General features: G+C 49.3%; 11 protein-coding genes across 11 annotated transcripts; 2 read left to right on the plus strand and 9 right to left on the minus strand.

Moving 5' to 3' along the window:
• Positions 1 to 1057: 1057 nt before the first annotated feature.
• BU24DRAFT_201679 (uncharacterized protein) lies at positions 1058 to 3786 on the minus strand. The gene is made up of 4 exons (XM_033521829.1): positions 1932 to 3786; positions 1460 to 1872; positions 1209 to 1405; positions 1058 to 1156 (listed from the first exon to the last, which is right to left on the minus strand). Exons 1-4 carry the CDS (start codon positions 3419 to 3421, stop codon positions 1121 to 1123), a joined length of 2136 nt encoding a protein of 711 aa, XP_033384778.1. The 5' UTR covers positions 3422 to 3786; the 3' UTR covers positions 1058 to 1120.
• A 1266-nt stretch (positions 3787 to 5052) lies between these two features.
• On the plus strand, positions 5053 to 6939 carry BU24DRAFT_422778 (CaaX prenyl proteinase Rce1). The gene is made up of 4 exons (XM_033528073.1): positions 5053 to 5438; positions 5616 to 5662; positions 5777 to 6157; positions 6209 to 6939. The coding sequence occupies exons 1-4, from the start codon at positions 5351 to 5353 to the stop codon at positions 6752 to 6754; spliced, it is 1062 nt and encodes a 353-aa protein (XP_033384779.1). The 5' UTR covers positions 5053 to 5350; the 3' UTR covers positions 6755 to 6939.
• On the minus strand, positions 6868 to 8107 carry BU24DRAFT_422779 (S-adenosyl-L-methionine-dependent methyltransferase). Its single transcript, XM_033528074.1, has 3 exons — positions 7980 to 8107; positions 7744 to 7868; positions 6868 to 7517 (listed from the first exon to the last, which is right to left on the minus strand). Exons 1-3 carry the CDS (start codon positions 8076 to 8078, stop codon positions 6947 to 6949), a joined length of 795 nt encoding a protein of 264 aa, XP_033384780.1. The 5' UTR covers positions 8079 to 8107; the 3' UTR covers positions 6868 to 6946.
• Positions 8108 to 8985: 878 nt separating this feature from the next.
• Positions 8986 to 9261, minus strand: BU24DRAFT_462598 (uncharacterized protein; the record flags this gene model as incomplete). The annotated part of the gene is made up of 2 exons (XM_033532024.1): positions 8986 to 9142; positions 9236 to 9261. 2 exons carry the CDS (start codon positions 9259 to 9261, stop codon positions 8986 to 8988), a joined length of 183 nt encoding a protein of 60 aa, XP_033384781.1.
• A 571-nt stretch (positions 9262 to 9832) lies between these two features.
• Positions 9833 to 10776, minus strand: BU24DRAFT_422781 (light chain 3). Its single transcript, XM_033528075.1, has 3 exons — positions 10626 to 10776; positions 10340 to 10572; positions 9833 to 10282 (listed from the first exon to the last, which is right to left on the minus strand). The coding sequence occupies exons 1-3, from the start codon at positions 10713 to 10715 to the stop codon at positions 10246 to 10248; spliced, it is 360 nt and encodes a 119-aa protein (XP_033384782.1). The 5' UTR covers positions 10716 to 10776; the 3' UTR covers positions 9833 to 10245.
• A 1262-nt stretch (positions 10777 to 12038) lies between these two features.
• On the plus strand, positions 12039 to 13796 carry BU24DRAFT_391745 (coproporphyrinogen III oxidase). The gene is made up of 2 exons (XM_033525123.1): positions 12039 to 12384; positions 12463 to 13796. The coding sequence occupies exons 1-2, from the start codon at positions 12136 to 12138 to the stop codon at positions 13477 to 13479; spliced, it is 1266 nt and encodes a 421-aa protein (XP_033384783.1). The 5' UTR covers positions 12039 to 12135; the 3' UTR covers positions 13480 to 13796.
• Positions 13797 to 13926: 130 nt separating this feature from the next.
• BU24DRAFT_433443 (uncharacterized protein) lies at positions 13927 to 17120 on the minus strand (the record flags this gene model as incomplete). The annotated part of the gene is made up of 8 exons (XM_033529974.1): positions 13927 to 14740; positions 14789 to 15519; positions 15584 to 15609; positions 15660 to 15853; positions 15909 to 15949; positions 16066 to 16581; positions 16637 to 16940; positions 17089 to 17120. 8 exons carry the CDS (start codon positions 17118 to 17120, stop codon positions 13927 to 13929), a joined length of 2658 nt encoding a protein of 885 aa, XP_033384784.1.
• A 1548-nt stretch (positions 17121 to 18668) lies between these two features.
• On the minus strand, positions 18669 to 19314 carry BU24DRAFT_202032 (uncharacterized protein). Its single transcript, XM_033521830.1, has 2 exons — positions 19174 to 19314; positions 18669 to 19113 (listed from the first exon to the last, which is right to left on the minus strand). Exons 1-2 carry the CDS (start codon positions 19212 to 19214, stop codon positions 18702 to 18704), a joined length of 453 nt encoding a protein of 150 aa, XP_033384785.1. The 5' UTR covers positions 19215 to 19314; the 3' UTR covers positions 18669 to 18701.
• Positions 19315 to 20312: 998 nt separating this feature from the next.
• BU24DRAFT_450963 (uncharacterized protein) lies at positions 20313 to 21693 on the minus strand (the record flags this gene model as incomplete). Its single annotated transcript, XM_033531068.1, has 7 exons — positions 21398 to 21693; positions 21072 to 21339; positions 20941 to 20984; positions 20828 to 20889; positions 20730 to 20761; positions 20509 to 20636; positions 20313 to 20454 (listed from the first exon to the last, which is right to left on the minus strand). The coding sequence occupies exons 1-7, from the start codon at positions 21454 to 21456 to the stop codon at positions 20313 to 20315; spliced, it is 735 nt and encodes a 244-aa protein (XP_033384786.1). The 5' UTR covers positions 21457 to 21693.
• A 156-nt stretch (positions 21694 to 21849) lies between these two features.
• BU24DRAFT_422787 (uncharacterized protein) lies at positions 21850 to 24178 on the minus strand. Its single transcript, XM_033528076.1, has one exon. The coding sequence runs from the start codon at positions 23914 to 23916 to the stop codon at positions 22114 to 22116; it is 1803 nt and encodes a 600-aa protein (XP_033384787.1). The 5' UTR covers positions 23917 to 24178; the 3' UTR covers positions 21850 to 22113.
• Positions 24179 to 24666: 488 nt separating this feature from the next.
• BU24DRAFT_409550 (uncharacterized protein) lies at positions 24667 to 25313 on the minus strand (the record flags this gene model as incomplete). The annotated part of the gene is made up of 2 exons (XM_033525928.1): positions 24667 to 24960; positions 24993 to 25313. 2 exons carry the CDS (start codon positions 25311 to 25313, stop codon positions 24667 to 24669), a joined length of 615 nt encoding a protein of 204 aa, XP_033384788.1.
• Between the last annotated feature and the right edge of the window lie 2360 nt (positions 25314 to 27673).

The following is a 27673-nucleotide window of genomic DNA, read 5'->3' on the forward strand; positions in this document are numbered from 1 at the left end:
GAACGACTTGGTCCAATTTACATCAAGGTGAACTTATCGAGAGAACTAGCCAATTCATTTTTCCCAGCCTCCTCTTTAACTGCAACAGGATCCAAACCCACCTTTGCTTTTTTACTCCTTGCCGAGCATGCGTGCTTGCGGGCTGATCCGACCATAGTCGTGAAACAACCTGGCGGTTTCTGCGTCTTTGCACGATGCCACGCACAGACCCTCGTTCTCTTTCACACATCATACACAGGGGGTTGCCTTGGCCCAGGTAAGGCCGTTGCTCGTGCCTTATACCCGTGCTAAGACTTGGGTGGGCTTGAGCGTTTGCAAGTTGATAGGACATGGCGACCTATACCAATATTCAAATGGTATTATAGCTGGGGTAAATATCTGCATGTTGTAACATCATTCGAGTATGTTGCGCTCAGAGTTTAGAAAGTAAGACTTTTTGTATATGTGCCCCTCCATCGTATCGTTGGTAGGCGTAATCTAACATTACAAGTTCATATAGATTCCTCAATGTCGGAATAAAAACTACATTATGCAGTGTGTTTTGCACGGCTTCAGTGTGCAATGATTGCCTGCATACCATATCAGGTAGCAGGTCATTCGGTCTTTTTCGCAAACCCAGTGAAGTGGCTGAGCAAACGTGTACCGTGAGGTTTGGGGGTTAAGTGTTGTACATATCGGACATGCAAAGAAAAATGGAAAAGGCGGATTACGCCCGCTACGCTATGCAATGCGCAAGAGTCGCTGAAAGAAAAGGCAGAAGTGGATCAAAGGTAGATCTAAGAAGAAATAGAAGCGTGTACAGTCATCTACGTGTCAAGGAAACTCGGAACGATTTAGAAAAATCATCAGAGAAGCTCGTAACAGGTAGAACAAAGAAATACATAATTAGAGGCGTAAGATGGCGTACTTGCGAATCGTACAAATGCGTTCATGGACAGGAGATCTCGTCGGGACGAGGCCGGTGGTGGTGGTGGTGGTGGTGGTGGTGGTGGTGAGATATTCAAGGAGAGGTGCTTTCCGCATAGATGGATATATATGGCCAAGGGAGATACGTTGTGCGTGACCAGAAGGTAGAAGAGATGGAAATCGTTCGTAGTATGAAAGAGACCTAGGAGCAAGACTAGGACATCCTAGATGCGAGTATTGCCAATGCAATCTACCCAAGTCAGTATGCTACTATATGGTTGAATTTGAATGGCTTGACTTACGATGACACCAATGAGAAGTGTACCAATTGCAGACATTATTCGATTGAGGTTGCGCCACCAATTCGCTTTTTGATAAGATCGATCGTCGACCGGCCCAAAGGTTCGGTCGTATTGGCCCTCGATATCAGCTGGATTCGGCGTTGAAGGACACAGTTCAGGGTCAGGGGGCAGCGGAAGGAACGATGCGACCATCCATGCTAGATATAGGTCAGTATATCATAATACGTGCCAGGATTTGGAATATGTCTTACCGAGAGGAAGGATGAAGCCGAGGCAAAACAGCCATACTTGACGATTTTGACGACTGAAGAGTAACGTCCCAAGAGAGTCATCGAATGAAGGCGCTTTCCAGGCGCTGAGGCGTGCTTGACTTCGCCGATCCTTTTGAAGACGAGGCGTGCATGGCCCAACCATGGCACGCCGCGGGCGTTCAATGACATATATTTCTTGCTCCACGGCACTTCTGTCTGACATTGACATGGTCTCTGGGTGAGACATCCGTTGGTGTGGCCGATTGCGGGGTCGATATATGCTCAAGGGGAAGTTACCTTCGGAAGGTGTGTTTGTTCTACCACTGTGCCCTGTCTGTAATCGCAAACTATCGGTGGATTCAGTTGCCGAGTCCGGGGCACCCAATGAATTTCGATCTCGCCGATAGTAAACTCTATATTGTGAATTAGTCCCGAAACTTTTCATTTTGCCTATTTTGGTTTCTCAACTTACCGAGCCCATGGAGGGATAGTGTTGGCGATGAATGTAGAGAAATCAGATTGAGCCGAGCCTGGGCGAGAGGAGCTAGAGCGCGAATCGGAATCGTGTCTTTTCAAGAAGGAGCGCTTAGTTCTCAACGGAGGCGATTGGAGAGGAGAAATGGTATCATGACGCTCGTCGCTAGAATCTCTCTCTTCATGCGAAGGTCCCGTGATAGGCGAGAACAAAGGTAGAGGAACAGCTACTGATGAGGATTCGGTATGACTCGTAGAGATGTTGTCGGATGATGAGACGCTACCGACCGTCTGTCGCCTCATACGAGGAATGTTTTCCCTCCCATTGCTGACATGATAGTCTTGCGATTGCGACCGCGCATCAAAAGAGCGCGAACTTCGTTCAATCGATCGCGAGCCACGGTCCGACTCGGAATGGATCGTCGAAAGCTGCGAACTCCATTGATGTATCTGGGAAGCGCGGTTGTTCATTCGTGAGGTGATGCTTGGTAGGTTCTCCGACGAAGCCCGTAAGCTGCTGGCCGAGGGGGCTCGTACGATGGGGTAGTGAAGTCGAACTCCGCTCGAGAGACTGACTTGACGTGCGGCATGGATGGTTGGGGAGGGATGTGAGGATGTGCTTGGTCGTTCGCTGTAGGAGGAGGAGTCGGAGAAGGCAAAAGATTCTGTCGATGGCTTTTGAGTAGGTCGTTGTGGTTCCTGATTAGTGGATGAAGCCGGCTTCCTGTGGTCGGTACCAGACGACGATGGTTGTGAGGCAGCTTGCCAGTTGGCGGAGGAGGGAGGGGGAGATAAGGTGTCGACGGAGGCAGTTGAGGCAAGCGATGCGGCAGAAGCCCTTGGTGTCAATGCGTGGCCTTCGAGCGGGTCCTCTTTGGAAGAAGACGAAGGAGGGACAGCTCGAATGGTCGATTGAGGGATCGGTTGGAAGGGTGGAAGGGGAACGTTCTCCTGAAGTACCTCCAATCCCTTTTCGTCGGCGTAGACCTCTGACGGGGATGTGCTACCTTGAGAGAATCGACTGGAGGATGGTGAAAACGACGAAGCCACCAATGTGTCCGCATCGGAAATGCTAGTCGATGTTGAATGTCTAATTGCTTTCCTGTGCAGCAAGGGTTTTGGAACCAAGGTCTGGGATGCCTCGATCTTTGCGACCGCATGGGCAACCTGATTCTCATCTGAAACACGAGAACCCCGGCCCTCGAACGAATACCCTGGCTTCTTAAGAGGTGGTAGTATTTGCGACGCTTGACTGGGAAAGGGTGTCTTTTCGTAGACCTCAGCTCCAGGATCCTCGACTATGCGTATGGTTGGGCCAAGGTGTTGGTTGGATTGCGAATTGGAACGGTCGTGAAGTGGCCTCCGGATAGGAGAGGTGTTTCTGGATTTTGGTGGTGAGAATTTTGGGCCATGCGCGAGCGGCGAGGGCAATGGCGATAACGATGGAGAACTGTGACCGGAAGTGCCACGATCGGCAATGGAAGACATGCTGTAGAGATGTTCGTAATGAATGTGGTGATAGTGCCGGACTCGATCATGAGCTGTGATACGTGAAGCCGTAGACGGGTCCGAACGACATAAAGCCGAGCATTAAAGAGTAAACTTATCGGAGGAAATATGGAGTTGATACCAAAAATAAAAATAAAATCAATATAGAAAATCAAAGAAAGGACAATGAAATAAAAGAGGGGGGGGGAATGGAGAAAAGGTGAATTGTTAAAGAGTGACAAGAATGTGCTATAGACAAGAGGTCAAATGAGTGACAAATGGATCGCAAACGGCATTAAAGAGTTTGAGGTTTTGGAAAAGAAGGGAAAGAGAGTGGGCGGCGGGTGTTAAAACTCTCAGGAGAGGCAGAGGCAGCGAGCCGAAGCCAAAAGAGGTTCGTAGCTGATGCAAGAGTATGCAGGTTCAAGGCTCGCGTCTGCAGGTGCTATCCAATGCCAGCGCACACCCCGGCGGAGGCGGAGGAGAAAGAAGGATAGAGGAAGAGGAACAGGTGAGCACGAGCTTTCTTGAATGAAGCGGTGAAACTGTATTATTGGATTCGATTTACGAATCGGGTCGAATTTTGAGGCTGTGATTTGCTCGATTTGATGTCGAGGTCCACCAGGAATCATTCACGATAGATTCAGACAGAGAAAAAGAAGACACAACCCGCCATATATCGGATATTGGAGATGCGGGGTGCTCCCTCTGGCGATGAGATTTGTACAATATGTTTATTCAAGCAGATATACCGTATACGACCCGAGCGCGATTGTGGGCCAACCGGTGGTGCGCTCGACCGATTTGCTGCGAAATTGACAAGATGCGCTCCTGGGGTATCCCCATCCAGTGCCCATCCAGTGACGGTTCAATGGCCGACCAGTCAAGGACGAGGAATTTTCACGAGCAACCCGTATGAGCTAGACTGGTGAAGCCAGAGACGCGTTGAGTGGGTTCGCAGTGGAAATTGGGGATTAATTTTAGGAGGAGGCTTGAACCACTGATGTCTCTCCACGGGCCGTTGGACGGTCTCCACAGCTGCCACTAGACACGCGGTGGTCTGTGTCTTTCGTGTAGATAGCTTGGTAGTCTATCCTTTTTGTTATGTACTTTTGTGTACAAGGAGCCACTGTGTTTTGTGTACTGCGCGTACTGTGTATACTGTGTACTGTGCAGGTATCGAATGTACTGTGTAATAGGTGTTGTTTGTATGCTGATCCGTGGGTGAGACGTGGTCAACCCCTGAACGTGGTCTGGCTCGATAGACTCCTGGTCCCCGTTCCTGGCCCTGGCCCTGGTCCCAGGTGTAGCCGTGATGTCAAACTGAGCCACGGAGTCCCGGTATGAACGATAGGCTTGGGCAATCAATCGATAGAACTACCCGTATCTAATCCGTACATCTATCGGCCCTGAAGATAGAGGGGCGACGATAGATGGCGGGTAGGATGGGAATGGGAATGCGACTGGAATGGGATGGATTGATTTCTGGAAAAGGTCGATTTGTTTGGATGAGCGCGCAGTCACGTGAAAACAATGGTGACTGATGGTTCTATGGGTTGCTGACTAACCCTTCGACCTCAGTCCAATGGAGTCCGGACTCGAAGCGCTGTTTGTTGTGTTTGGTTCGTATACTTGATACCAAAGATGACGATGACGATGATGGTTTTAATCAAGAAAGGACAAATAATAACGAAATCGTAATGCAACGACAATAGGAAGCCCATTCAGCCCACCTTTTAAGGCTGCGGGGTAATCGAGTAAACGCTCTCTATCACCAGGTATCTATCGCTTATTGCACATCATCATATCACCCATCTACCCCGATCCCTGTGGTTCAGGAATAGATCGATTGAAGCGCGCTCCTCGAAGCCCGTTGGATTTCGACTTTATTCCTCTAGCCCTCGTTTTTGGCCTCTTACAGCTACAAAGATGCCGCCTGTCGGAAAGAAGATCCACAGCCTACTAGCGGACCGTTTCAGTGCGCTGGGGAGATTGTTTGAACAACACTTCAAAGGCGGTAAGTCAACAAATCCATTGGCCTACGCTTTTCCCATTGTTCTCAAACGCCCCATCTATCCATCCATATCCACTACAAAGCTGCACCATCTGCATAGTGCATGCTGTACTCCGTAGTTACTCTGTAGCAGAAGTTGTGTTCGAATTCATTGCTCGAGCATGGCTAACCTCTCAACAGCCCCCAAGGCGCCTGCCATCTCTACCACTACTGCAGTCACTCTATCGGTGCGTCCCCCCTCGTTGCCCCTCACCCTGTAGACAACGTTATACACAAAATCTCTGAGTCTGGCACGCATTGACGCTCAAGCTAATCGATAATAACTGACACCGCTGCTGCAGGTTGCCTTTACGATCATCTATGTCGTGCCATTCTACCTCTCCTCGGCCACGCGGCCATCGGTGACGCTCTCCCGTGATGCGCCCTCCTCAATTCGCGCCCGAGTTCGAGCTGTGACACTCTCTAGTATCATCTCTCTTGCCCTGACTACCTACGTGCTACACCAATCTGGCGATGTGTCGCCTGCTGGGATACTCCATTTGCTTGGACTATGGCCGATTTCTGTCTTGGACATAGTCAAGACGAATCTGCTAGTGGCTATACTGTTTGCTGGACCGTTGTTTGAGCAGGGAATTGTCGATGGAGGATGGAGAGACTGGATACGCTTCAGAGGTCTTCATGAGACCTTGAGCAGTTGGATTGGATACAGGAACTTTGTCGTCGTGCGTAGAGACATCGAGACGGTTCTACTCTGAAGGCTAACTGGATACTAGGGTCCCACAAGTGAAGAACTTATCTGGCGCGGAATGATCATTCCCCTGCACATCCTGGCCCAGATTTCCGGGACGAAGATCATTTTCCTTACACCTCTGTACTTCGGCATCGCACATGTTCACCACCTGTACGAGTTCCGCCTCACCCATCCGGAAACACCACTGGCTCTTGCGGTCTTCCGCTCCCTCTTTCAGTTCACCTACACGTCTCTCTTTGGCTTCTTCGCAGCATTCGCCTTCATTCGTACTGGGAATGTCTTTTCTCTGATTTTGACCCATGCATTCTGCAATTGGATGGGCCTCCCCCGTTTTTGGGGCCGTGTCGGCGTGGAGTCGGGAGTGCCAATCGGGCCTCCCGACGCTGACAAGCGTGATGATGACCAAGGGACATATGGTCGAGCATCTTCGTCGATCCAATCCGCAGGGCTTGCTTGGACCGTAGCCTACTACGTTATTCTGATAGCCGGTGCTTATGGATTTTACAGAGGTCTATTCCCTTTGACTGAGAGCATCAACGCTTTACCTGTAGTCTTGGTAGAGAGCTGAAGAGCATAGTAGTTGGTAGTATTGTTCAAAACACAAGTAAATATCGGGATGGCCATTCTCGAGCATGGCAGCTGTCACAGTAACTGATATTTTATATTCAACTGGATCAGCACCAAGCATTCTATACATAGAACCGCATTTCTCATATAACATATACATTTTGAATCTAGATGCCGTTCAATTCCGTCCCATTCACCTCCCATCCCCATCCTTCAACCTCGCAATGGCCCACCAATTATCCTTCTCATACCCAGACTCCACGACCACGCCCCCAGCCTCCTCGACATCATGCTCCAACTCACCCTTCCTATACAAATGATAATACCTCAAAAACGTCTTGTCCTGCACCGCCGCCACCGCCTGCTCCTCCTCCTTCGCCGCCTCCCCATATCCTTCTTCGCCATCACCCTTCCGCCTCCCCTTCTTCGCACTCCCCGTCTTCTTCTCCTTCTTCCCCTTCATAACCCACGGCACCATAACATCCTGCTCATGCCCCTCATCCCACCCCCTCCGACTATCCTTCTGCTCAAGCGCCCACACGTAAATCAGCGCCCTACCTCCTGCCCCCTTGAGCAGCTCGAGCACCGCAGCCACGGCCTCGACGCGCCGCGCGGGCGTCGACAGGTGGTGGATGACGGCGATGGAGATGGCGAAGTCGAAGGCGTGGAGCGGGTGCGGGAGCGAGAGGTTGTCAGCCACGACTAGGGAGGAGGTGTTGAGGTGTTGGTGGTGCTGTTTGGCGATGCTGACGAGGTTTGTGGATCTGTGTGAAGCTCTTAGTTTTGGTTCTTTTCCTAGAAATAAGAGTTCAAAAAACCCAAAGATAGATCTTAGGCGGGGGCATATTTGTATTTTGTCTTTGTAAGAGTAATACAAGACCAGCTTACTATCTTTTCTGTTGTACTTCATGTGGAGGATGGGAGGATTTATATGTATTCTTCTTTTTCACTTTTCGGGGCTACTTTCGTAGTAGAGACAAACTAACTCACCGATCCGAACCCACAATGAACACCTTATCATTGATACTGAGATATTTCCCATTCCCGCACCCGACATCAGCACCTATGGCACCGTCCGGCCGCTCCTCGAGAAATCGTTCCACGATGGGCCATGGCTATTCGTTCCACAGAGTCAGTACTCAATCAATGCTCCAATCGTGCCGGTAGGGATTGAAAAGTAATCTAGGAGAAGAACGAGAGGGGAAGTTGAGGAGGGGAACGCACACCTTGTACCTTGTAGACGAGAAATGTGATGCGATCTCCTCATAGACTGAGTGCACGTGTTGGGCTTCGTATGATTGGCCCTGTGCGTCGGTCTCGGCCATTTCGCCAATTTCCTTGCGCTATCTCTTTCTATTGATTCCTATTTTGCAGTCGAAAATTTGAGGAGGTTGTAAGGGGTTTGTTGCGGACAATATGTGGCGGTTTTCTGTATTTGGGAGGGGGGGATGTATTTTGCTATGTTGGGCCAATGGTGAGGAATGTTCGTGCCAAGACGCTAATGTGAATGCTTCTGGGTGGATGTAGGAGTTGGCTATTGAGATATCGGGATGTTGGAGCATTCTGGAATAGATAAATTGTATATGTTCGTGAAGCTTGGAGGTTAATGATGATGGTCATCAACTGCCTCTATGATGTATTGAATATGGGTGGGTTGCTTTCAGATCAATATATAGATTGGAAGGTATACGTCCATATGAACATGATCTATCATAGATTTAAATGATCATTTGAGTATGGTCTATTGACAACGGTCACGATTCGATGGACTGTTAATTGAAGACCTCTTCTGTATTCACAAAATTCAATTTGGCAAAGCTAGGCACATATATGAAGAACGCAATTGGTAAATCGGAGACCGCATTCTCTGAGTCGTTGGAGTACTTTTCTGCCTCTTCTCCACATCTCATTGTATCGACATGTCACCCAGGCTTTCGCTCTCCAACTATGAGCGCTTCCTCTTGAGAATATATAAAACCGGAAACATATGTTCTCCATAAGTATATCGAATATGTTCGTAACAGTGGCATGATCCACACATTTCCAAATGGGTATCATCAATCATTCCATCCCTGTATGGAACATCGAAGTCGTCTTCAAAGCCCACCACTTATCCAGTCTTCTCTTTCATCAACAAAACCATCGTCTTATCCATCCCCAGTCGCGAGGGGCTGACACAAGCACTTCCACCTGTACACTCCTACCTCATTCCAAGATTGTGATACCAGGTGCTCATTTCTTCCAGACCTCCTCCCACGCAATCCCGCTCCTCTTCTTGAATAACTCAATGCTCTGCTGCATGCTTCGTCCCTGCTCCTTCTCTTCCCGGCTTATGCGTGTGAGGGCCGCTGCAAGACCGATGGATATCGCGAAGAAAGGGTCGAGGGACCTAGTTACATGGCCGTTAGCAAGGAATCAAGGGTATTGTTGTCGCCTATAGGAACATCAAAAGCTCCAGAGGGACCATGTATATTGTGCGTACTTTGATATGATGTATTTGTACGCCATTGTTGCGCCGGACACTTCTATGCAAGTCCTGGACACCGCGCACAGCTACGATGAGGGAGGAAACGAGTTCGCTGCTTTGCGAGCAAGCTGGACCAACGCAACGTTAAGTAGGCGCAAGAACAATCAGACCAGTCCGATCGTCAAGATATGAGGAGACGAGTCCAACTACAAAAAGATGGGTTGAATCCAGAAAAAGCACAGACTCGCTGGGAGCTTAAAATCAATCGGTTGAACCCCGTCCGACCCGCCGAGAATTGTTTGGGCTGGTTCGTAGGGCTGAGCTTCTTGCCCCACGGGACAGCTCAGCTGGTGCCACTCAGGTACAACAATGGCGGTCTGACACTTTGGGATTTTTTTCTCGCTTTTCCTCATTCACCGACAAATCACGTTCACTGTTTTTGTTTACTGTGAATTTTGAATATTCACTTGAAACACTGGGGTTCATCTGTATAACTGAGCATGGCCACGAGAGGCTTATCCGGTCACGTTGGGTGGGCATGTCGTCATCTATAGTTTCAGGGTACCAAGTCACGCCGACAGGTCACGGGTACCAAGGATTCAGTCACTGGGAGCAATGCAAGTACAAGGACGTAGTTCATGTCAGAAGAAGCCGATTCATTTATTGTGAGGTTGAGTATGCAGGAAATGACGGGAATGCAACATTCAATCAGTGTGCGATCCATAATATCAACCCAATCCACCTCACTCAGTCATGCAGGCACAGCCACTCCTCCCGCCGCAGAGCTCTTCAGAGCCTTCGTCGGAGTGTCCAAGCCATTCATTCGGTGGACTTCCTGAAATCGTATCGAAGATCAAATAGTCTGCGTTGTGTCGCGTTCCCTGGAGTGTGCTGTGCGTGTCAAATCCATACATCATGAGAAACTGTCAAAGCCCAAGCAAGCCAGAACGCCCATCCCAAATCACCACGCCCTCGGTGACGGTAACTTAATATAACAGAGAGGCCGCGGTTGTAGATAAAGGCGCTTATGCTTCCTCGCCAAAGGTATTCTCGCCGGAGTAGCTGTATCATGGTTAGTATGTATTGGTGGAGCTGGAGCCTAACTCGGGGAATACGTACGTGATGTATAGGAAACCGTCCTCATCCTTGTGCTCCTCGTATATCGAGCTCATGAGAGCGGCTGTTGGGGGAAGGACTTCATCCACGAAGATGAAGATAGCCTTCTCGGGGGAGAGCTTAATCCTCTTGCGGATGACGTACACGAACTGGCCGACGGTGAGGTCGGCCGGGACGAGGTACTTCTTCTTGTCGATGGTCGCGATGTCAGACTTCTCGACCTTCTCGCAGATCACCTAGAGCTGGGTTAGCTGTGCTTCTGAAAGCTCGATGAATGGGGAGTCCTTACAGGAATGCGATCGTTGTACTTCTGGCGAATGCGCTCGGCCTCGGCCTTGCGCTTCTCGAACGGGTGCTCGTCCTTAAACTTGGATCGCATTTTGGGAGTTGTATGGGATGGTAGGTTGTGGGATATAGGATGGAGTTTATGAATCGTATATTGGGTTGGTTGGAAGGCTGGTTGCGGTATGTGGTGGTGGCGGGGAGGTTTAAGTAGGAGAGGAGTAGGAGGGTGGGTTTGCAGCGGTGAGAGAGGAGGTTAAAGTAGGCAGCAGAGAGAGAGGGCGGGCGGGGCGCGTGCGACACACCAGCAGCCCAGCAGGCGACGACTCTCACTCTCTTCACTGGTTATCCCTCCCTCACACAACCTCCCTTGCTTACCAAAGCCACAATCACTTCCCAAACTACCACCCATGGACTTGACTACAATCACGACAGGTCATATCTACAGGCACGGATGAGCAAACTTCACAGTAGAAGCAGAACGTCGACCCTGATGGTGAATGGGGAGGCAAACCACCCAGGTACCTCGTACCCCGTACCCATTGTCATTCACTGCCACCGCCCTTTGTTTCAAACCCCCATCACAACCCGTGGCGGGCTTCACACTGGTGACTCCTCTGTTCGGCCTCGCTGACTCCTTCAGCCCTGTCCCATGATAACGTTGACTCAAAGTACCTTTTCTACGTATTATTGTACCCGTTGATCATCTATCTACATGACTTGAATGACCAGTTTCTGCGGAAGTACAATTCGGCATCAGATCACTGCCCATCTCCGCATTGAAGTTTGTCGATTCCAGGGTCTAGATATGAGTACCATTCAATATGTACTTGTAGCAGTACCTCCTACCTCATCTCGCAGCACATGTACTCCTGTGCTGCCCATACAGGTGCAAACACATCTGAGTCTAGCTTGCTTGCTTGATTGCCTGCCTGCCTGCCTATTGATATGATATCATTGGAAGAAATACCTAGAACGCGCAAGAAGGCCTTTCCATCTCTAAATGCTTCCATCTCGTATGCGACAGGACCATGGCCACCGTACCGCACTCATCCGGGGTAACTAGTCGTAGTCAGTCTAGATAGCTAACTACCTACCTACCCACTTAAGAGTATCTGGACTTCGAACGTGATCACGTGACTTGGACTGTACCGGAGGTCCCTCGGTCTTCCGCTCCGCCTAATGTGGAAGTATTAGGGATGTATTGCTTGGTATGACTATGTGGTATGTTACTATGCCTCCACTGTGGTGTGATGCTACCACGACAGCTTGAATTTTTCTACGAACCACCATCACCCTGATTACACCACCTATCCTCCTCTTTTTATAAACCGCAGGCGACCTCGACCTGAACCTCAATCTCCCTCTCATCCATTGCCACATCCCTGCAACGATCTTCAATGATTGTTCCGTAGCACAACCTTGACAGCATCCTCTTCTTCCCTCCCCTCCCCTCCCTCAAAAAGTCAATCGCTGGCAATTGAACTTTGCCTCGAGCTCCTGTCCGCACCCACGCCATGCCTACCTTCCGACCGTCTACTCGCCTTGCTCGGGCAATTGAATTCCAGCACAATTACCCTCCGCGGCGCTCAATTCCCTCGTCCTTCTTCACCGGCACGCGGTTAGCAGCGTCGAGACGTTCGCTGGCGACAGGGCCCCAGAAACCCGACCCATTGACCGAATGGCGCAACCCAAAGCCTAGCAAATGGCCGAACAGGTTTCGACTGATGTTTGTGCCGTTCATTGGAGCCCTGGTATACTCAATGGTATGGGACCAATTCCAACCGGCACGATGAATACGTTGATTACATTGGAACAATTTCAATTGACTTAAGACCTTCTAGTGGACGACTGAAATCCAGACCGAGGGTCCCAGCATCGCTGAGAAAGACGCCCTGACGAAGCGCGAGAACGGCGTGACGACACAATCGCCCATGCGACTCCGAATGGAGAAGTTCGTCCAGGAGCACCAGAAGCAGATCGTGGCGGGGCTGGAGGAGGTCGACGGGAAGAAGTTCCAAGTCGACACCTGGCAGCGGGCCGAGGGCGGCGGGGGCATCACCTGCGTGCTCCAAGACGGCAACGTCTTCGAGAAGGCAGGCGTCGCTACCTCTGTCGTGTACGGCACCTTAGGGCGGGCAGCAATCCAGAAGATGCGCGTCAACCACAAGGCGCTGGACCCGGACGTCGAGTCGGTCGACTTCTTCGCCGCGGGCCTCAGCATGGTGCTGCACCCCTCCAACCCCAACGCGCCGACCGTCCACCTCAACTACCGCTACTTCGAGACGGCCGACGAGTTCGGCAACACCAACGCGTGGTGGTACGGCGGCGGCTGCGACCTTACGCCCTCGTACCTGTACGACGAGGACGCGATCCACTTCCACAACACGATCAAGGCGGCGTGCGACAAGCACGACAAGGGGTACTACCCGCGGTTCAAGAAGTGGTGCGACGAGTACTTCAACAACAAGCACCGGGGCGAGACGCGCGGCGTCGGCGGCATCTTCTTCGACGACCTCGACGAGACCGTCAAGGACCGCGAGCAGCTCTTCGCCTTCGTCCAGGACTGCCTCTCCGCCTTCCTCCCCTCCTACATCCCCATCATCAACCGCCGCAAGGACATGCCTTTCACGGAGGAACAGAAGCAGTGGCAGCAGCTGCGCCGCGGCCGCTACGTCGAGTTCAATCTCGTCCACGATCGCGGCACCTCCTTCGGCTTGAACACCCCCGGCTCCAGGGTCGAGAGCATCCTCATGAGCTTGCCCCTCACGGCTAGGTGGCAGTACATGCATGCCCCCGAGCCTGGGAGCAGGGAGGAGAGACTCATCGATGTCCTCAAGAACCCCAAGGAGTGGGTGTAAATGTAAAATATCCCCCCTGTCACGAACTTATACTTACCCTTTTTTCATTGTTGTACCATACTCAAAAGGAAAAAAACTACCAACCATCATGGACCATGTACATGCACACAGACATACATATAATACCCTCGTAAAAATAGATCACGACTTTGTTCGTTCAACATGTTTACTTCGAAGCGACTTTATTGAAACCGTGCTGCTTTCCCGTGAATGGCTGCCCATTACACTTCATTGTTTGAAGAACTAGATTGCACTTTTACAATTCCTTATTTGTTCAATATCAAGTTCTAGCTTGGTTGGCATCACGAGGGGAATTGGATTGTATTGCAAAACCTTTCATGATTCATGATTATTCCTATGTAACTGTCCATTCCATCTCTTGATGTGTACGCCCGTATTTCGTGGGTCATCAGACAAGTTCACTATTCCTTACAGCCTCGGCACAAGTCACTGGATGTATCCGTTGGTCTTCAACCATTCACGGATGATCTGCTCGTCCCTGGACTTGTACTTGTCGTGGCTGCGGATGGTATCGTCGACCACCGCCAATCCCTTGTCGTAGCCCCTGTTGTCCTTGTTCTTGAAGAACTCCTGGATCTCATCGGCAACCGAAGCATCAGTGTACTTGTTCAGGCCGAAGCGAAGGAAGCGCTCAAGCACGACGAAGTTGCCAGAGAGTTGCGGGTGGACGGCGGAATCCCAGTTCTCTCGGATGAACTTCCACACCTCGGGGCGGACCTTGGAGTTTGAGGCGAGGGCAACGGTTCCAGTGTGCTTGTCCTGCATGGCGACTTTTTCGGAGAAATTGAACGCCAGGAACTCTTGAGCGAGCTCGGTGGTTTGGACGCGGCCAAGAGAGGCCAGGCAGATCTCCTTGCCATCGATGGAATCGCTGGTGAGATATTCGTTCTTGACGGCCTCATAGGCCTCACGTCCACCGTACTTGACGGAGATGGAAAAGATGGTCTTTCGGAGGGATGGGTGCACGGCAGACTTGTCCTTTCCAGACACGTAGAGATCAAATCGGCGCTTGGCTTCATTGATTGTGGGCTCGTGTCCTGAAATACCCGCCGAGGTGAGCAAGAGGTTGCGCAGTTGACCGGTAAGGAAGTCCTCGTTGTCCTTGTACTCCCAGCCGATCTTCTCAACCGCAGGAGTGAAAAGCTTGAGGTGGAACTGCCTCAATCCTTCACTGATGTCTTCCACCCCCGAGAAGATGCTGCGAACGCTGCCCAACGATGCGGCGATCTGAGAGAAAACCCTGAAACATATATCAGCTTTGCTAAAATCGACGTGGCTATACACTCACAAGTAGTTCGTCTCGTCCTGGAAACGCTCAATAAGAGCAAGCAAGCCAGCAGTTGAAGCGTGGCCTGCGACTGCGCTTGCGTAGGCGTCACCAATGAGACCAATCTTGTTCGGGTCGCTCAAGTGGTGCCTGGAATCACCAAGCTTGGCGAGCCGCTGTGGGGGATAGTTAGTTCTGTAGAAACCAGTAAAGTCCTTGTTGATCACGTAGAAAGAGTCATCAATGTCGCGGACAATGTCCTCCTTTTGCGTGAGAGCTGTAGTCTTGTGTCCAGAAGCGTTTGCGGCGCTGGATCCGGTGTGGAGACCAAGAGGAATCCACCAAACAGTTTCATCCTCCTCTGGCTTTGCGTCGCCAGAGAGCAAGAAGCGCTGTTGGCGGAGGCTAACCTGACCGGGCTCCTCGGTGACAGTGACCACAGGAAATCCGATCTTACGGATCCAAAGATCCATGAAGCTGTTGATATCCTTTCCGGAAGCATTGCTCAAAGCCGACCAAAGATCGTTCGTGGTGGCATTGCTGTATTTGTGGGCTTTGAGATAGTCGGCAACACCCTGCAAGAAGACCTTCTCCCCAAGATGGGCGCTCAACATGCGGATGACAGAGCTGCCTTTGAGATAGCTGATGTGATCAAAGATCTGGTCGACCTCGAGGCCATCGTAAACCGGCACTTCAATTGGATGAGAAGTTCTCAGGGCGTCGAAAGCGAAAGCTAGTTGGACGGAGTCGGTCTAATCAGAAAATCAATATGTCAGCATTGCAAGGAGCAGAGATACCTCGTGATCGACTACGTACAACAAACTGTGACCAAACGTTCCATTCTGCGCATTGAATTAGTGGTGGGTATCAAATGCTCAAGTTTCTGACTTACCGGGATAAAGATGGTCAGTAGCGTACCAGCCAACCCATGTGGCAAAGCCTTCGTTGAGCCAGAGTTCACTCCACCAATCCATTGTGACGAGATTGCCGAACCACTGGTGGGCAAGCTCGTGTGCAACAACGTAGGCGATACGGTTCTTGTAGCTGGCGGCGGAAGTCTTTTCGTCGAAGAGCACAGCGGTCGTTCTGAATGTTTGATGTCAATGTTTTGTTACGCTACACTCGATCTCGTTCAACATACCGGTAAGTGATGAGACCCCAGTTCTCCATAGCACCGTGTGACTAGCAATCAATGGTCAGCTTTACTCTTATAAGGACGGAAGGGGAAACATATAATAGGCTAAGCTATTAGCGATGTTGCTCAAAGCGCGCAAAACATCATCAAATTTGATACTCACAAATTCATGGACAGCTAACAGATCGACCTTGGGAAGAGGGTAATCAATCTGGAAAACCTCGGAAAAGAAGTCCACAACCTTGTGGCAATTGTCCAAGGCAAAGCGTCCCTGCTCTTTGAGGCCGCGCGTGGTGTAGATCCTAACAGGAAGGTTCTTGCCATTGTACTCGCGCTTGGTAAAAGCCTCGATGTATTCGAAGTCACCAATAGCGAAAGCCAAGAGGTATGTGGACATGATAGGTGTGCGCTCGAATTGAGTGACCTTAAAGCCAGGCTTGCTGCTCGACTTGACCTCCTTCTCCGGCATGTTGCTCAGAGCCACCTGATCCTCTGGGTATTCGAGGTCGACGTCGAAAGTGGCCTTCAGATTGGGTTCGTCGAAGCAGGGGAAGGCTCTGCGTGCATCGCATGCCTCAAACTGAGTGCTGAACATGTAGTGGTACTCGTCATCTTTGGCAACCGAAGCGGCCACCTCGCCCTTGGGCACATATTTAGAGCGGTAGAAACCAGCCATGACCTGATTAGTCCAGTCAGTCGAGCTTTCTCTATAACTGCATTTTAGTCCGTCTCACGTTGTTGATGGTTCCCTCGAACTTGATGTTCAGAACAGCTTCGCCAGTGTACTGGAACTTCTCCCCAAAGTCCAATGCGACTCGCTGCTGCTTCTCATTGTAGGAGATGTTCTGGACCTCCCGCGGAGATCCCTCTACAACCAACTCGGCGCTGTGGACCTTGATCTGGAGAGTGTTGAGAACGATCTCGCTCCAGCTTTCGGTGTTGCTGATGTTGAGGTTGATCGCGACCTTTCCCTGGTACGAGAACTGGCCACCAAACTCGATGTCGAAGATGGAGAGGGAGTAGTGGGATGGCTTGACCCTGTACAATAACGAACGTTAGCATGATCTGATCCAAATACACTGAAGACAAACCCAAGAGTCCGCTGCCGTCTTCTTATGATTGAGGCAGGGGCGTGGGTGATGTTCAAAATTTTCCTTCCAGGAAGATCCGGAGATTGACCACTGACCAGCTGGGCAAGATATCTCTGTCGGAAGCCATGGCTATGAAGCTGCTGCTAACTTCACTAGAGCAACGTCTGATCTGCTGTCCGAATTGGGCAATTGACGAGCTCCCTTTGCTAATGTGTGCACGTGGGGTCTGTCGTGATCGCGAGGGGAGCTTGTTTGTTGTAGCTCCGGTAGCTATGCGACGTGAGTATGATAAATTGTAGGCAGTGGGTTGAATGGAGGGGAAGCGGAGGTGAGAACGGGTCAAGTGTCTGGCACAAGATGTTGAAATTGAGGAGAGGGAGCGTGGAGATTTTGTAATGGCGAGCAGCATTGAGGGGAAAGAGAAAGAGAGCTAATATGTCGTCAAGTCGCATGCAACACACACACAACACAACACGACAGGACAGGACCAGGACGGGGTGCAGGTGACACAGCGTTGCGGGCGTTCCATCGGTGTGGTACGAGACAGGGACGAGTACGAATTGGGGAATAGAGAGATCTAGTTGCCTGTGATTCTACTCTAACTCTGTCTATTTCTGTCTATTTTCGTGTATTTTTGCTCGAGTCCCACGCCACTTTACGAGGAACGATACGATGGAGATACACACAGAGATACCCCGCGCTAGTCCCTTATTGGCAGCCTCGTTCCAGTCCTCCTCGTACTCGAACTAGAACATCACTAAATTACTACCTTAGGTAGGTAGGTAGATAATTAATTTAATCATCTAGCAATCCCATTGATCAATCAACGGAGTAAATTGCACATACATCTCCAGACTATGAGCAAGTATCTATGCACACCTTCAATCCACCATGGGCTGATCGACATCGTTGACCAACCGCATGCGCAAAAGCAAGCCTCGGGAAGACTGGTCCACCGGTGAATAATGCTTTTTCAAGGCGGAATATGCGACAATCCTCTCGTGCAAATCCGTCCTCCTCCATCTCCTCACCTTTCAATCGGAGTAAGGACTTTGACAGCCTTGATTTCACAATCCATGATCCCTCCATCACTGGAAACCTCGGAGCTCGTACTCATCTCGTATCCTCTGTCTGTGTGCCGGAGTGCTCACGGAATAGAAATGAACAATTGAGCTCCAATACAGATTCCCGCTTGTTGCTTTTAGGAAGGTGTACTTCCGTAGAACGACTGACAAGGCTGACCAATTGCATCATCCTTCATATTTACCATGGAAATTATCGTGGGTATCGGAACGAGAGCGTTAGAGAAGAAGAAAAAAATTAGCTTTAGTCAGTTCTATCACTCCGATTCACATAGATATACACACTATATCTCTCGGAATATGGTTCCACAACCGTGCTACGGGAGGACGATGATTTGGGTATCGATTGGAAATGTAAAACGGGAACGACAAAAACATAGATGCCACACCACTGTACACATGCTCATCCCTTCACATCGTACGTTCGTTGAATATAAAAGAAATGACGCCAGAAAAATGCTCATCAATGCCATGCGCCGAGCTAATGCCTGCCGTCTTCCTATTCCGAACAGCTTTTCAATTACTTCTTCCTCTTATCCATTATTTGTATTCCTTTTGTGACCTCCAGAAAGCGCTCCAATGCACTCCAAAGCGCTCAAAATCGCTGCCCGCGAACGGGAGACTTCTCATAATCTGACCAACACATCCAGGCATTGTATCCGCAGTTCCTTCTTGGACCAGATGCCTTTCACCCACTCGTAGCTCGCGCTGCTTGCACTGGCACCGGTGTTCCCGTCATTCGAGAATTTCTCTTTGATCCCTTCTGCCGCCGCCTTGATGACCGCCTGGGCGGTTTGGTTCGCCGCTGAGACGAACACTCCGGCTGTTTCGAAAATGGTATTACCATAGGGAGTCGAGCCATTCAGTGCTATCTCGGTCGTTCCGCTGATCGGCGATTCGAATTCGAACCATGGCGTCTGGAAGTCGAAAAGAGCGACGACGAGGATGAATAGAAGCAATGAGCAGTACACGCACGGTCGGTTCAGGAAGTAGGTTGCGGAGATGAAGAGGACGAGGTAGATCGGTGAGGCATGGGTCCTTAGTCTGTCAATTAGTACAAGAAGGAACGGCCAGGTTCGACGTCTCTCGGTAACTCACAGGAAGAATAGAACTGGTATCCAGCTCCGTAGACAGAACATGGCCGAGGCGGTGCGTCGCGTGCGTGCGCAACCACAGTCCGTCGCAAAGCCGGAGAGACGAAGGGAGAGCCGAATTGGTTGGCAACTTGAGGGAAGGGATACCCTCTTACGACGTCGCGAGTTGACTGAGGGTCCGTACCAAAGGTTTATTAATACTGGTTGTAAAAGACGACTTTCGGAAGGTGTACTTATATTGGAGGATGTATGGTCTATCCGAAATCAAGATGGGGAGCCCCTCGCCAAGAACGCTTTGTCAGACGAACAATGCTGGAGCACGAGGGAAGCGTGGCGTTCATTCGTCGCACGTGCACTTGTATTCACTGGCGCTTGCTCAATCCGGCAAAGCATTTTGCTTTACATTCACCGAGATCTGTATGGCGGTCCTGCCTGTTGAACAGAAGGGCTTTGTCGACACTACCCCTCGAAACTATTGTTCAGAGCCCTTTCTACCCTTATCTTAAACCAACTCTCATCCTAAGTGCTTGAGGGTCATTCAGTAGCATTGAATTCTTACCAACATTTTATGCTGATTGTAAAAAGTATTGGCATGTATACATCAAACAAACTTTCATCACGCACCTAATTCAAACATTGCAAGAACAGTTTGACATGTCTCTTGAACAGAGGTACCATGACAAAACTTCAGAGCGTTGACAGACTAGTAATTAATGGTACTGGCTTGTCAAGGCATTGGAACTTACCTAGATATGCAAACCCCAGGACAAAATGTATTGTTATTATTTGGTAGATTTTTGAATGTATTATTGTAAGGGCTTCACTAGGTTACTGATATGTTTCATCATCATTCATTTCACTAAGAAGAGACGTACTGTTCTAGTGTGATGTGAACACAATCGTATATCGTGACGAATTAGCTAGAACTACAACATGACCAGGCTTTTCGCCGAATTTCCTTTCACCGTTCACGAAAACACTCTGAATGGCTAGTATTAAATGTACTGATGTTGATTACGTTCTATATTCCAAGCCCTTCTAACCCAAGTACGAAAAAGAAATCTATAAAATTTGGCCAGTCTATAAGGTAACGTAGCGGTCTATACGGTCTAAACTTTCCAACGCTTGCAGCTGCACATCAGGCTAATTTTCAGATGCCGGTCCGGGTTGCGGTGAAGGTTCCGGTTCATTTTCCAGTACAGGTTCCACTTCATGTTCCGTTTCTTGTGCTTGTTCTGCAGGGGTCCCCCAAAGAACTTTAGCATTAGGTCTAAGGATTTTGCACCTTGTGGAGTTTGTAAGTGCCTTGAAAACTGTATTGGAATCTGTATTCGCTTACTTTCTATCGTAGTATGTTCCTACAAGTGTCATAGCATAGGACTCGGCATTTTCTTCCGCCTTTTTCGAAGGTTGTATCTTTCTATCATACACATGCTCGCCTTTAGCAAGTGAAATCAGGTCCGAGACCTTGTAGGCATAGTCTATCGTTTGTGGTTTGCGGACTTTTAAATGAGGCAGGTGTCAGCTCCTGAAGGAGAAGAGCAATTTGCTTTCACTTACGCTGTGCGCAAGTTCATGGACGAGCACTCGCGCTATTAAAGGTCAATAAGAACTGTTTTTCTCCCTGGCGGTGGGTGTGGAGGAGACTGAATACTTACCTTGCGTCCTTCTCACATCCCGGAGTGAGATATCCTCAGTCTCGCAGCGTTTTATTAACGACCTACGACGAGATAAGTCAACTTGATTGAGCACATGATCAATTTACACATACTCTGTAGTTTCCATTTCCCAAAACAGTGGGCACAAAATTATCCGCTCCGTAAAAGTAAGAAAATCAACTTATGTAAACGCAGTAACGTCGCGCTGTTTACAGTACATGTACGTTGCCTTTTCGCAGCTTACTCGTGTTTCCAGATATTTCTCTTTTTTTCCTGGATCAGCCATCCGCCTCATTGTCCTGAATCGATCCTTCATGGTTTTGATTTTCGATTCAGTGAGCCGTTTAGGGTCGAAGAACGCCTTTGCAAACTCATTCTCAGGACCAAAGTCTTCTCCTCCAACGCTGATCATCTTCCGTGCAAATTCAAATTCTGTTTCAAGTTGGGCGACAGCCTTTTTGCCTCCCGGACACTCGGTGTAATCAATCAAAGGTTTTCGTCGCTCTATAGTGCTGATTTTCGGTCAAGATGGGTTGCACATTGGAGAGAGTGAGGGTAGAAAGAACTCACGAGCCTGCGGCGTAAGATGCGAACATCAATATTGTGCAGATAGCTGCAGGAAATCGCATCTTCAGGTGCAACTAGCTTGGATATTTTGAAGATAAAGACAAAAGAGCAAAAAGTCGGGATTGTTGGAGAAAGTTGTATAGTTCTCGAAGTGGATAAGTACCGTATCCAACTGTTTTCTGAATGTTGCATTGGGAAAAGACATGTTGACTACTTATACCTTAAATCGATTGAGGAACTTGCAGTGAAAGGCCAAGTTTAACAGTGTAACTACGATAGCTTCAAGGAATCTCGGTGTTCGTCAAGGATGAGTTCCCAAGTCGCGACGGCGAAGCGGCGTTTGTCCATTATGACAGCGAAGAGGCGTTCGTGCGGCACAAGCATCACCTGAGGCAACGGCTTCCCACAGATAGTTAAATACATACTCCTCGAAATGTCATAGGTTAGAATATAGTTGCTTTAGTACAGTTGGAAATGAGAGACACTGGTGATACACGATATTGTTTACATGCTTCGAGATCCTCAGCTCCTATGCACACAAGTGTCAAGTAAGTATCGATATTGCTACCGAACGATGTGCATCTGGGGGCTGAACTGAGGTATTTTGGCCTCTATCGTGTCACAATTCCCGGCGCATATGCCATCCCTCTGAACTGGACTTCGACGCAAATTTCATTCTTCTGTCAATTTGGAAAGACCCCTAGCTTGCAAAATTGCACCTAAGAAATTTCAGGGGCGCTTGTTTGCACTACAATTTTTTCGTAGATTGGTTTGTAGGCTTCGTTGTCGCCACAGTCTGTCCGCTCTATATTCTCATCAAAGCCCCATTTCCTCTCAACTTTTCGACTGCGACCCTTGTCTGCACTGTCCTTGAAATTGTTGAGAAGCACTATATCCGTACCAGCGTCGGCTGCCTTTCGTATGAGTTGTTCCAAAAATGGAAGTTGCTCTTTGACTATGCTAGCCGTGACCTCTAGGGTGATTTCATAAAGCCTTGGAGCAAGCCTCGCCTTTTCAATGAGGACATCTGTCAGAGCATCAAGGAGTATCAATATCTGAATGTTATCCAGCACCTCACAGTGCGTAAGCTGTAGTCTTTCGATCGATCTCGGAAGATATTGCCGGAGACGTCGATGCCATAAGTCCGTATGGCCAGACGGCTGGCGTAGATCTATCCCGATGACAAAGCCTGATGCAATTTTCAAGCGTGTCAGTCTTGGGAAATCGTCTAAAACCATAGATCGGGCGGGGCAGTCTTCTTCCAACCATCGCCATGCCCCAACACCATTGTGACAATAGTCTAAGCAGAACTCTTCCAGCGTATCCTTCTGAAACTCGAGCCCTTCCCTTATCGTAGAGAAGCTGACTGAGCCGAGCTGCCATGGGCCTAATTCATAAACAAAAACCCTCAGAGATTTTGGGATGCAGATTATCTTCAACAGATCCTTTTTGTTGAATCGGCAATCTCTAAGCTCGAGATGGGTGCATGTCGAAGAGCGCGGACTAAGTCTAGCCAGCCTAAAATCCTCTGCTTCTCTATCACGCCTATAGTCCCATGCATCATCCTCATCCTCATCCTCATCCTCATGCGAGGCGCCACATCCCCGAGCTTGGTGAAGGTAAACTTTATCGATCACAGGCAATGCAAATATGGCTGGAGGAATAATGACACCTGCTGGCGTACATGGCATCATTCGATAACACCAGAACAACGACTTCAACTTCGTGAATGCCGAGCCGTGTTGGGCACCAGTTCCGAAACGTATGAACATGCGATCCATATGATTGTTGTACTCCGAATCCATTACATCTAGAGATACTAGATTTGGAAAAGTGGGCAGTAGCACCGCGTGTAGAAGTTCGTAATTTTTGACTTCCATGATTTGCTTCACGCGCTCTTCATCGCAACAATCGAGGATGCTGTCCACCTGTCGTGACTGTTCTGGACCGTCACTGTGATCGTCGTCATCGCTGTAGAAACCCTCAGGAGATTCCCACGAGGAGAGGGAATCCTCATCCCTGTCAAGCTCCTCACTGATGTGAAGCTCCTCAGCACGATCGAGCTCCTCAGCACTTTCGAGCTCCTCAGCACTACCTAGCTCATCAGTGCTCTCGAGCTCCCCAGGATTTTCGAGCTCCCAAGTTCTTTCGGGCATATCGATGGAATAATCGTCACTACTGCTGCCACTACTGCTGTCGGTGTCCTTGAGTCTCCTGGGCCACCCATATTTAGGACGCACACTGAGATGTCGCACGTATGCCGCAAGGTGAGGTTTGCTTGAGAACAGAATTGCCAGTGCCATAAGTGGTGCCTTCTCGGGTGCCTTCTCGGGTTCTTCTTCGTAGTCATCTAATTCGTCATCTAATTCGTCATCGAAATCGATGTATTCATAAAGAAGTGGCGTAGCGATATTGTTGTATTGCCGAGAGCACCGCGCTGCGGCTGCGAGGGTGGACGGCGTGCAGCGCTTTAGGATATGGGAGACCAATTCTGCCGGTAGATATGGTACTTTACTCCCCATCTTGGGCTGTCTAACTTGCAACTTTCAGATTCGATCGTAGATTTGAGAGGAGGTGTTTCATGCGACGGGCAAAATGTGACTTCAGATGGGTAAATGAACAGTGCTTTGCGGCACAGGAGGCACAGCAGTAGGTACTGTAAATAGTAACAAGGTGGCAGAAGTAAATGTAAAGAGTGACTATTATAAGAGTGGGTGCGGCGATGATGCGTGCCAATATCCGCTGTGCTAGTCTTTCAAGAGTAAAGGTTAAGACTTGACATTGCAATACTGTTGTATGAATATCCCCTCTTCCATACCCTGCCACCTCACATCATGACATGTCGTCGGTGCAACGAGGTTTAATTGGCTGAGATGCGGTGGTCCATGCGCAACATCAGATCATTCAAATGCCTGGAGGGTGTTTAGAATAAGGAGTGAGGATGCATTCTTTGTGATTCTTAGTACGATGAATGAAGATTCATTTGAAATTCCACTTGTTTGCAGCGTCAAATCTTCTTGACTTAATTTGAGGTGCTCGAAATGCGTCTCACAACGGAGTGCGTCTTGACGTACGATAGGACATGTTACAACATTTAATTACGACAAATGGGTTTACACGCAGTGCCAATTCATCCTCATACCGCGCCTGCACCGGCGCCTTCCATGAGACGTTTTCATAATGCCTCTTTCGATTTCAAATACAGCAACACTGAAGCTTTACCCCGACAAGGGCATTTCCCTGCGTGGCCCGGTACATTTTCATCCCCCGGTTCATAGGACGATAATCATATCATCGTCCCAGAGCGACCTCTGTTTGCAAGTCCAACTTGCGCAAATGATCGACCCTACGACATTAGAGCCCCCGGCGCCTGACAAAGGGTTCCCATTAAAGCTTGTGGCATAAGGATCTCCAGGCCACATCCGACGATGCAAAGCTGGTACTTCCCTGGCGAGAGGGCAGATGGAAAACCACCAACTGGGCGTGGCGCACATGATCTCTCTCGGGACTAGGCCGAGACATGTCGAAAGTTCGTGGGCGTGATTCGTGAAGGAGAGGGCATTCCACTTCCCTTCATTATTTTCGTAATCATTCATACCATCGGCAGGCGATAGCGATCCGGTCTCTTCGTTGAAACGATGGCCAAACTACTCGACGAGCTGATAGCCGCAGGCACCACGCTTAGACTTGGTACCTTCGACTCCATGGGATGGTAAAGGCTGTCGTCATCGTCACTGTCGTCTTGTTGATAAGATGTGCTCGCATATGCTGTTGGAGTGGGTTTGGCTTTAAGTATGACCAGGAGGTAGCGAAGGACAGAAGGCGGCTTCGATGTTGTTATTGTTGGTGATATTGATGAAGACGAGGACGAGGACGAAGATGAGGATGTCCTACGGCGGTGAAATATGGATTGAGGCATCTTGGCTTGTGATTCTGGTAGAGGTGTATAAATGTGTACAGAAAAAGGTACCATACGATATGGTCCGATGGGAGCTAACAATGTAAAGTTCAACTTGAAGATTGAGATGTCAAGATGGTAAGGCAAAGCAACCAAAGTCTGATCTAATAAAGCAAAGCAGAAAGCGAAAGGATGAACAAGCTTCGAATTATAAGCATCGGATCGCATTGCTTGATCTTCTCCCACGAATGCACGCCCTGCACGGTCGGAAGAGGCAGACAAAGGACCTACGGTTTAACCAGCCAACCAACGAGACCAACCCGCCCGCCCGCACGCATGCATGCACGCCCACAGCAGCAACTACAACCGGGCCAAAAAGATCTCATCCATCCGGACGAATATCGATCCACGATCGGTCTGACTCAGGCATTATGACGGATGGTGTTGGTTGATGTGATTAATGATCGTCACGCGACGTCGGCGGCCGCGCTCTCTAATCCCCGAAGGCCATACCCGGAGTTAACCCCACTAAAACAACAACATTATTACCCCTTTCGGATCCTGATTCTAACCCCGACCTAGATGCCAACGTCGTCTGGTCGTCCAGAAGAAGAAATCGAACAAGACCAAGAAGAGGAAAAGGAAGAACAAGGAGGAATATTGACTAGATGCGACGATGGGCGGTTTATATTGTCTTCGATCGTCAAGATATCAAAACATGCCCTTCGCATCGGCGGTCCATGCAAAGTCGAGACCTCGCTGGAATAGAAGAACGATAGCCAATACTTGAAGAGTATCAATGATTCAGGCTGCTTGTCATGTCTCTCCTTACGAGTGTCGAGTTTCTTTTCTCCTGCTGGAAATGTTCTAGACATTGATGTTTGTTTCTCATCTTTCTTGACTCGCATATCGTCCATGCATCATCTCCGAACGTTGGCCTCCCACGTGTCGCATGTATCTCTTCGCCTTAAACCAAGAGGTTCATTGTCTCTCTCCCCCATCCATGCGAACAACATTGTCTCAATGAAACTGACATCCCCACCCTATACACATTCATCACCATCTCCGATATCACCAAGACACTGGAAGTTATTCCCGTCCTCCCATGCCTCCATCCACCACACCCCACCCACTTCCCTCACACACACTTCACGATCAATCCAGAAACCGAACCGTAGATGCCGAAACCCTCCCCGCACTACATTCGTATGCATGATCGATATTGTTTCGAGATGCCTTGGAACGAGTCAGCAGCCCTTGGGGATTCGTTTTCCAAACGCAGCCACGGGGCTCGCTCCGTTGTCTCCCCCATCTTCAACTCCCCCGGTACGAAAATGTCGTGGATCGCACTCGCATACTCCATCGGTCATGTTTGGGATATCGAATTGTGTTATTTCGTCGGCTATCCGTTCCGTCAGAGTCATTTACCCCAAGACTGTGTGTAGGGCGAGTCGAGAGACAGGTTAAGTCAAATACACTTCACTCCGGCTCCAGACGACGGGGTGGTGTCTGGAAGACACGTACACTTGCTCGCTATCTCTCGAGTGTATGTACATCGCCGGTGTCCGGCAAACCGGACCAGAGTGCATCTATCAATCACTCTATCTAGACTAGCAGATAACAAACAAGATAGTCAGATACAACTATTACAGCCCAGGCGTGTGGGTGATCGGCTCCCTCCGAGAAGAATGGTCTGGAATGCAAAGCAGAAGCATTGCAATCATTGCATGAACACCGGTAGATGCTTGTGTGGTTACACAATACCGATGGGGTTGTCCATTTTCCCGGCTGCGTCCGTTGGAATGCTACCAATTTCCAGGCTTTGGTGGTAGGGAAGGGAAGTAAGGGGGTCGATGGGGATCGGTTGGACCTGGCGGCTGGGTTGGCAGTGATGGGATGGGTAGGAATCACTAAGATAGAAGGGGGGAGATTGGAGTGTTGGAGGTCTGATAGACGGGAATATTTGCCTTGTTATGTGCATATCTATCTAAGTAAGGTACTCGAAGGGGAAAGTTTGATGTGCAGTGAACGAAGTAAATCAGATTATGTGCAAAGAAGGTAGGTACTCAATAATCTACAGAAACGAATAGCGATACCAGATAGAATGTCAAGAAGCCAAAGTAAAATAAACGACAAGAAATGAAAGAAGCCGTCCTACTCCCAAAAATCAAGAAAGAAAGAACAAGACGATAGAAAACAAAATACATGTATGAGCGTGAGCAATTTGGTGTCGAGGTCCTTTTCTCCTCCTTCTCTTTTGATACTTTTTTTTAGCGGTTTCCCAACTTCCCCCTTCAGTGATCAAGGTAGTCAAAAAACACTTTTGTGTCTTGAGGAAAGAAATGGCCGTAATTTCATAACGATGAACATGATCCAAGATC

This window comes from Aaosphaeria arxii, assembly GCF_010015735.1.
Source record: "Aaosphaeria arxii CBS 175.79 unplaced genomic scaffold BU24scaffold_4, whole genome shotgun sequence".
NCBI classification, from domain to species: Eukaryota; Fungi; Ascomycota; class Dothideomycetes; order Pleosporales; genus Aaosphaeria; species Aaosphaeria arxii.

What these genes read in the sequence shown, in the direction of transcription:
- BU24DRAFT_201679 (XM_033521829.1), bottom strand. Translation starts at nt 3,421, where the DNA reads ATGTCTTCCATTGCCGATCGTGGCACTTCCGGTCACAGTTCTCCATCG. An exon ending in ACTATCCCTCCATGGGCTCG is followed by an intron (nt 1,873 to 1,931) that starts GTAAGTTGAGAA and finishes TTCACAATATAG; the next exon opens with AGTTTACTATCGGCGAGATC. An exon ending in CACTTCTCATTGGTGTCATC is followed by an intron (nt 1,157 to 1,208) that starts GTAAGTCAAGCC and finishes TGACTTGGGTAG; the next exon opens with ATTGCATTGGCAATACTCGC.
- BU24DRAFT_422778 (XM_033528073.1), top strand. Translation starts at nt 5,351, where the DNA reads ATGCCGCCTGTCGGAAAGAAGATCCACAGCCTACTAGCGGACCGTTTC. An exon ending in TGAACAACACTTCAAAGGCG is followed by an intron (nt 5,439 to 5,615) that starts GTAAGTCAACAA and finishes ACCTCTCAACAG; the next exon opens with CCCCCAAGGCGCCTGCCATC. An exon ending in CTACTGCAGTCACTCTATCG is followed by an intron (nt 5,663 to 5,776) that starts GTGCGTCCCCCC and finishes CCGCTGCTGCAG; the next exon opens with GTTGCCTTTACGATCATCTA.
- BU24DRAFT_422779 (XM_033528074.1), bottom strand. Translation starts at nt 8,078, where the DNA reads ATGGCCGAGACCGACGCACAGGGCCAATCATACGAAGCCCAACACGTG. An exon ending in TCTCGTCTACAAGGTACAAG is followed by an intron (nt 7,869 to 7,979) that starts GTGTGCGTTCCC and finishes TGGAACGAATAG; the next exon opens with CCATGGCCCATCGTGGAACG. An exon ending in TTCATTGTGGGTTCGGATCG is followed by an intron (nt 7,518 to 7,743) that starts GTGAGTTAGTTT and finishes AGCTTCACACAG; the next exon opens with ATCCACAAACCTCGTCAGCA.
- BU24DRAFT_422781 (XM_033528075.1), bottom strand. Translation starts at nt 10,715, where the DNA reads ATGCGATCCAAGTTTAAGGACGAGCACCCGTTCGAGAAGCGCAAGGCC. An exon ending in AGTACAACGATCGCATTCCT is followed by an intron (nt 10,573 to 10,625) that starts GTAAGGACTCCC and finishes ACCCAGCTCTAG; the next exon opens with GTGATCTGCGAGAAGGTCGA. An exon ending in GACGGTTTCCTATACATCAC is followed by an intron (nt 10,283 to 10,339) that starts GTACGTATTCCC and finishes ACCATGATACAG; the next exon opens with CTACTCCGGCGAGAATACCT.
- BU24DRAFT_391745 (XM_033525123.1), top strand. Translation starts at nt 12,136, where the DNA reads ATGCCTACCTTCCGACCGTCTACTCGCCTTGCTCGGGCAATTGAATTC. An exon ending in GAGCCCTGGTATACTCAATG is followed by an intron (nt 12,385 to 12,462) that starts GTATGGGACCAA and finishes AAGACCTTCTAG; the next exon opens with TGGACGACTGAAATCCAGAC.
- BU24DRAFT_202032 (XM_033521830.1), bottom strand. Translation starts at nt 19,214, where the DNA reads ATGTTCTGTCTACGGAGCTGGATACCAGTTCTATTCTTCCT. An exon ending in ATACCAGTTCTATTCTTCCT is followed by an intron (nt 19,114 to 19,173) that starts GTGAGTTACCGA and finishes TGACAGACTAAG; the next exon opens with GACCCATGCCTCACCGATCT.
- BU24DRAFT_422787 (XM_033528076.1), bottom strand. Translation starts at nt 23,916, where the DNA reads ATGGGGAGTAAAGTACCATATCTACCGGCAGAATTGGTCTCCCATATC.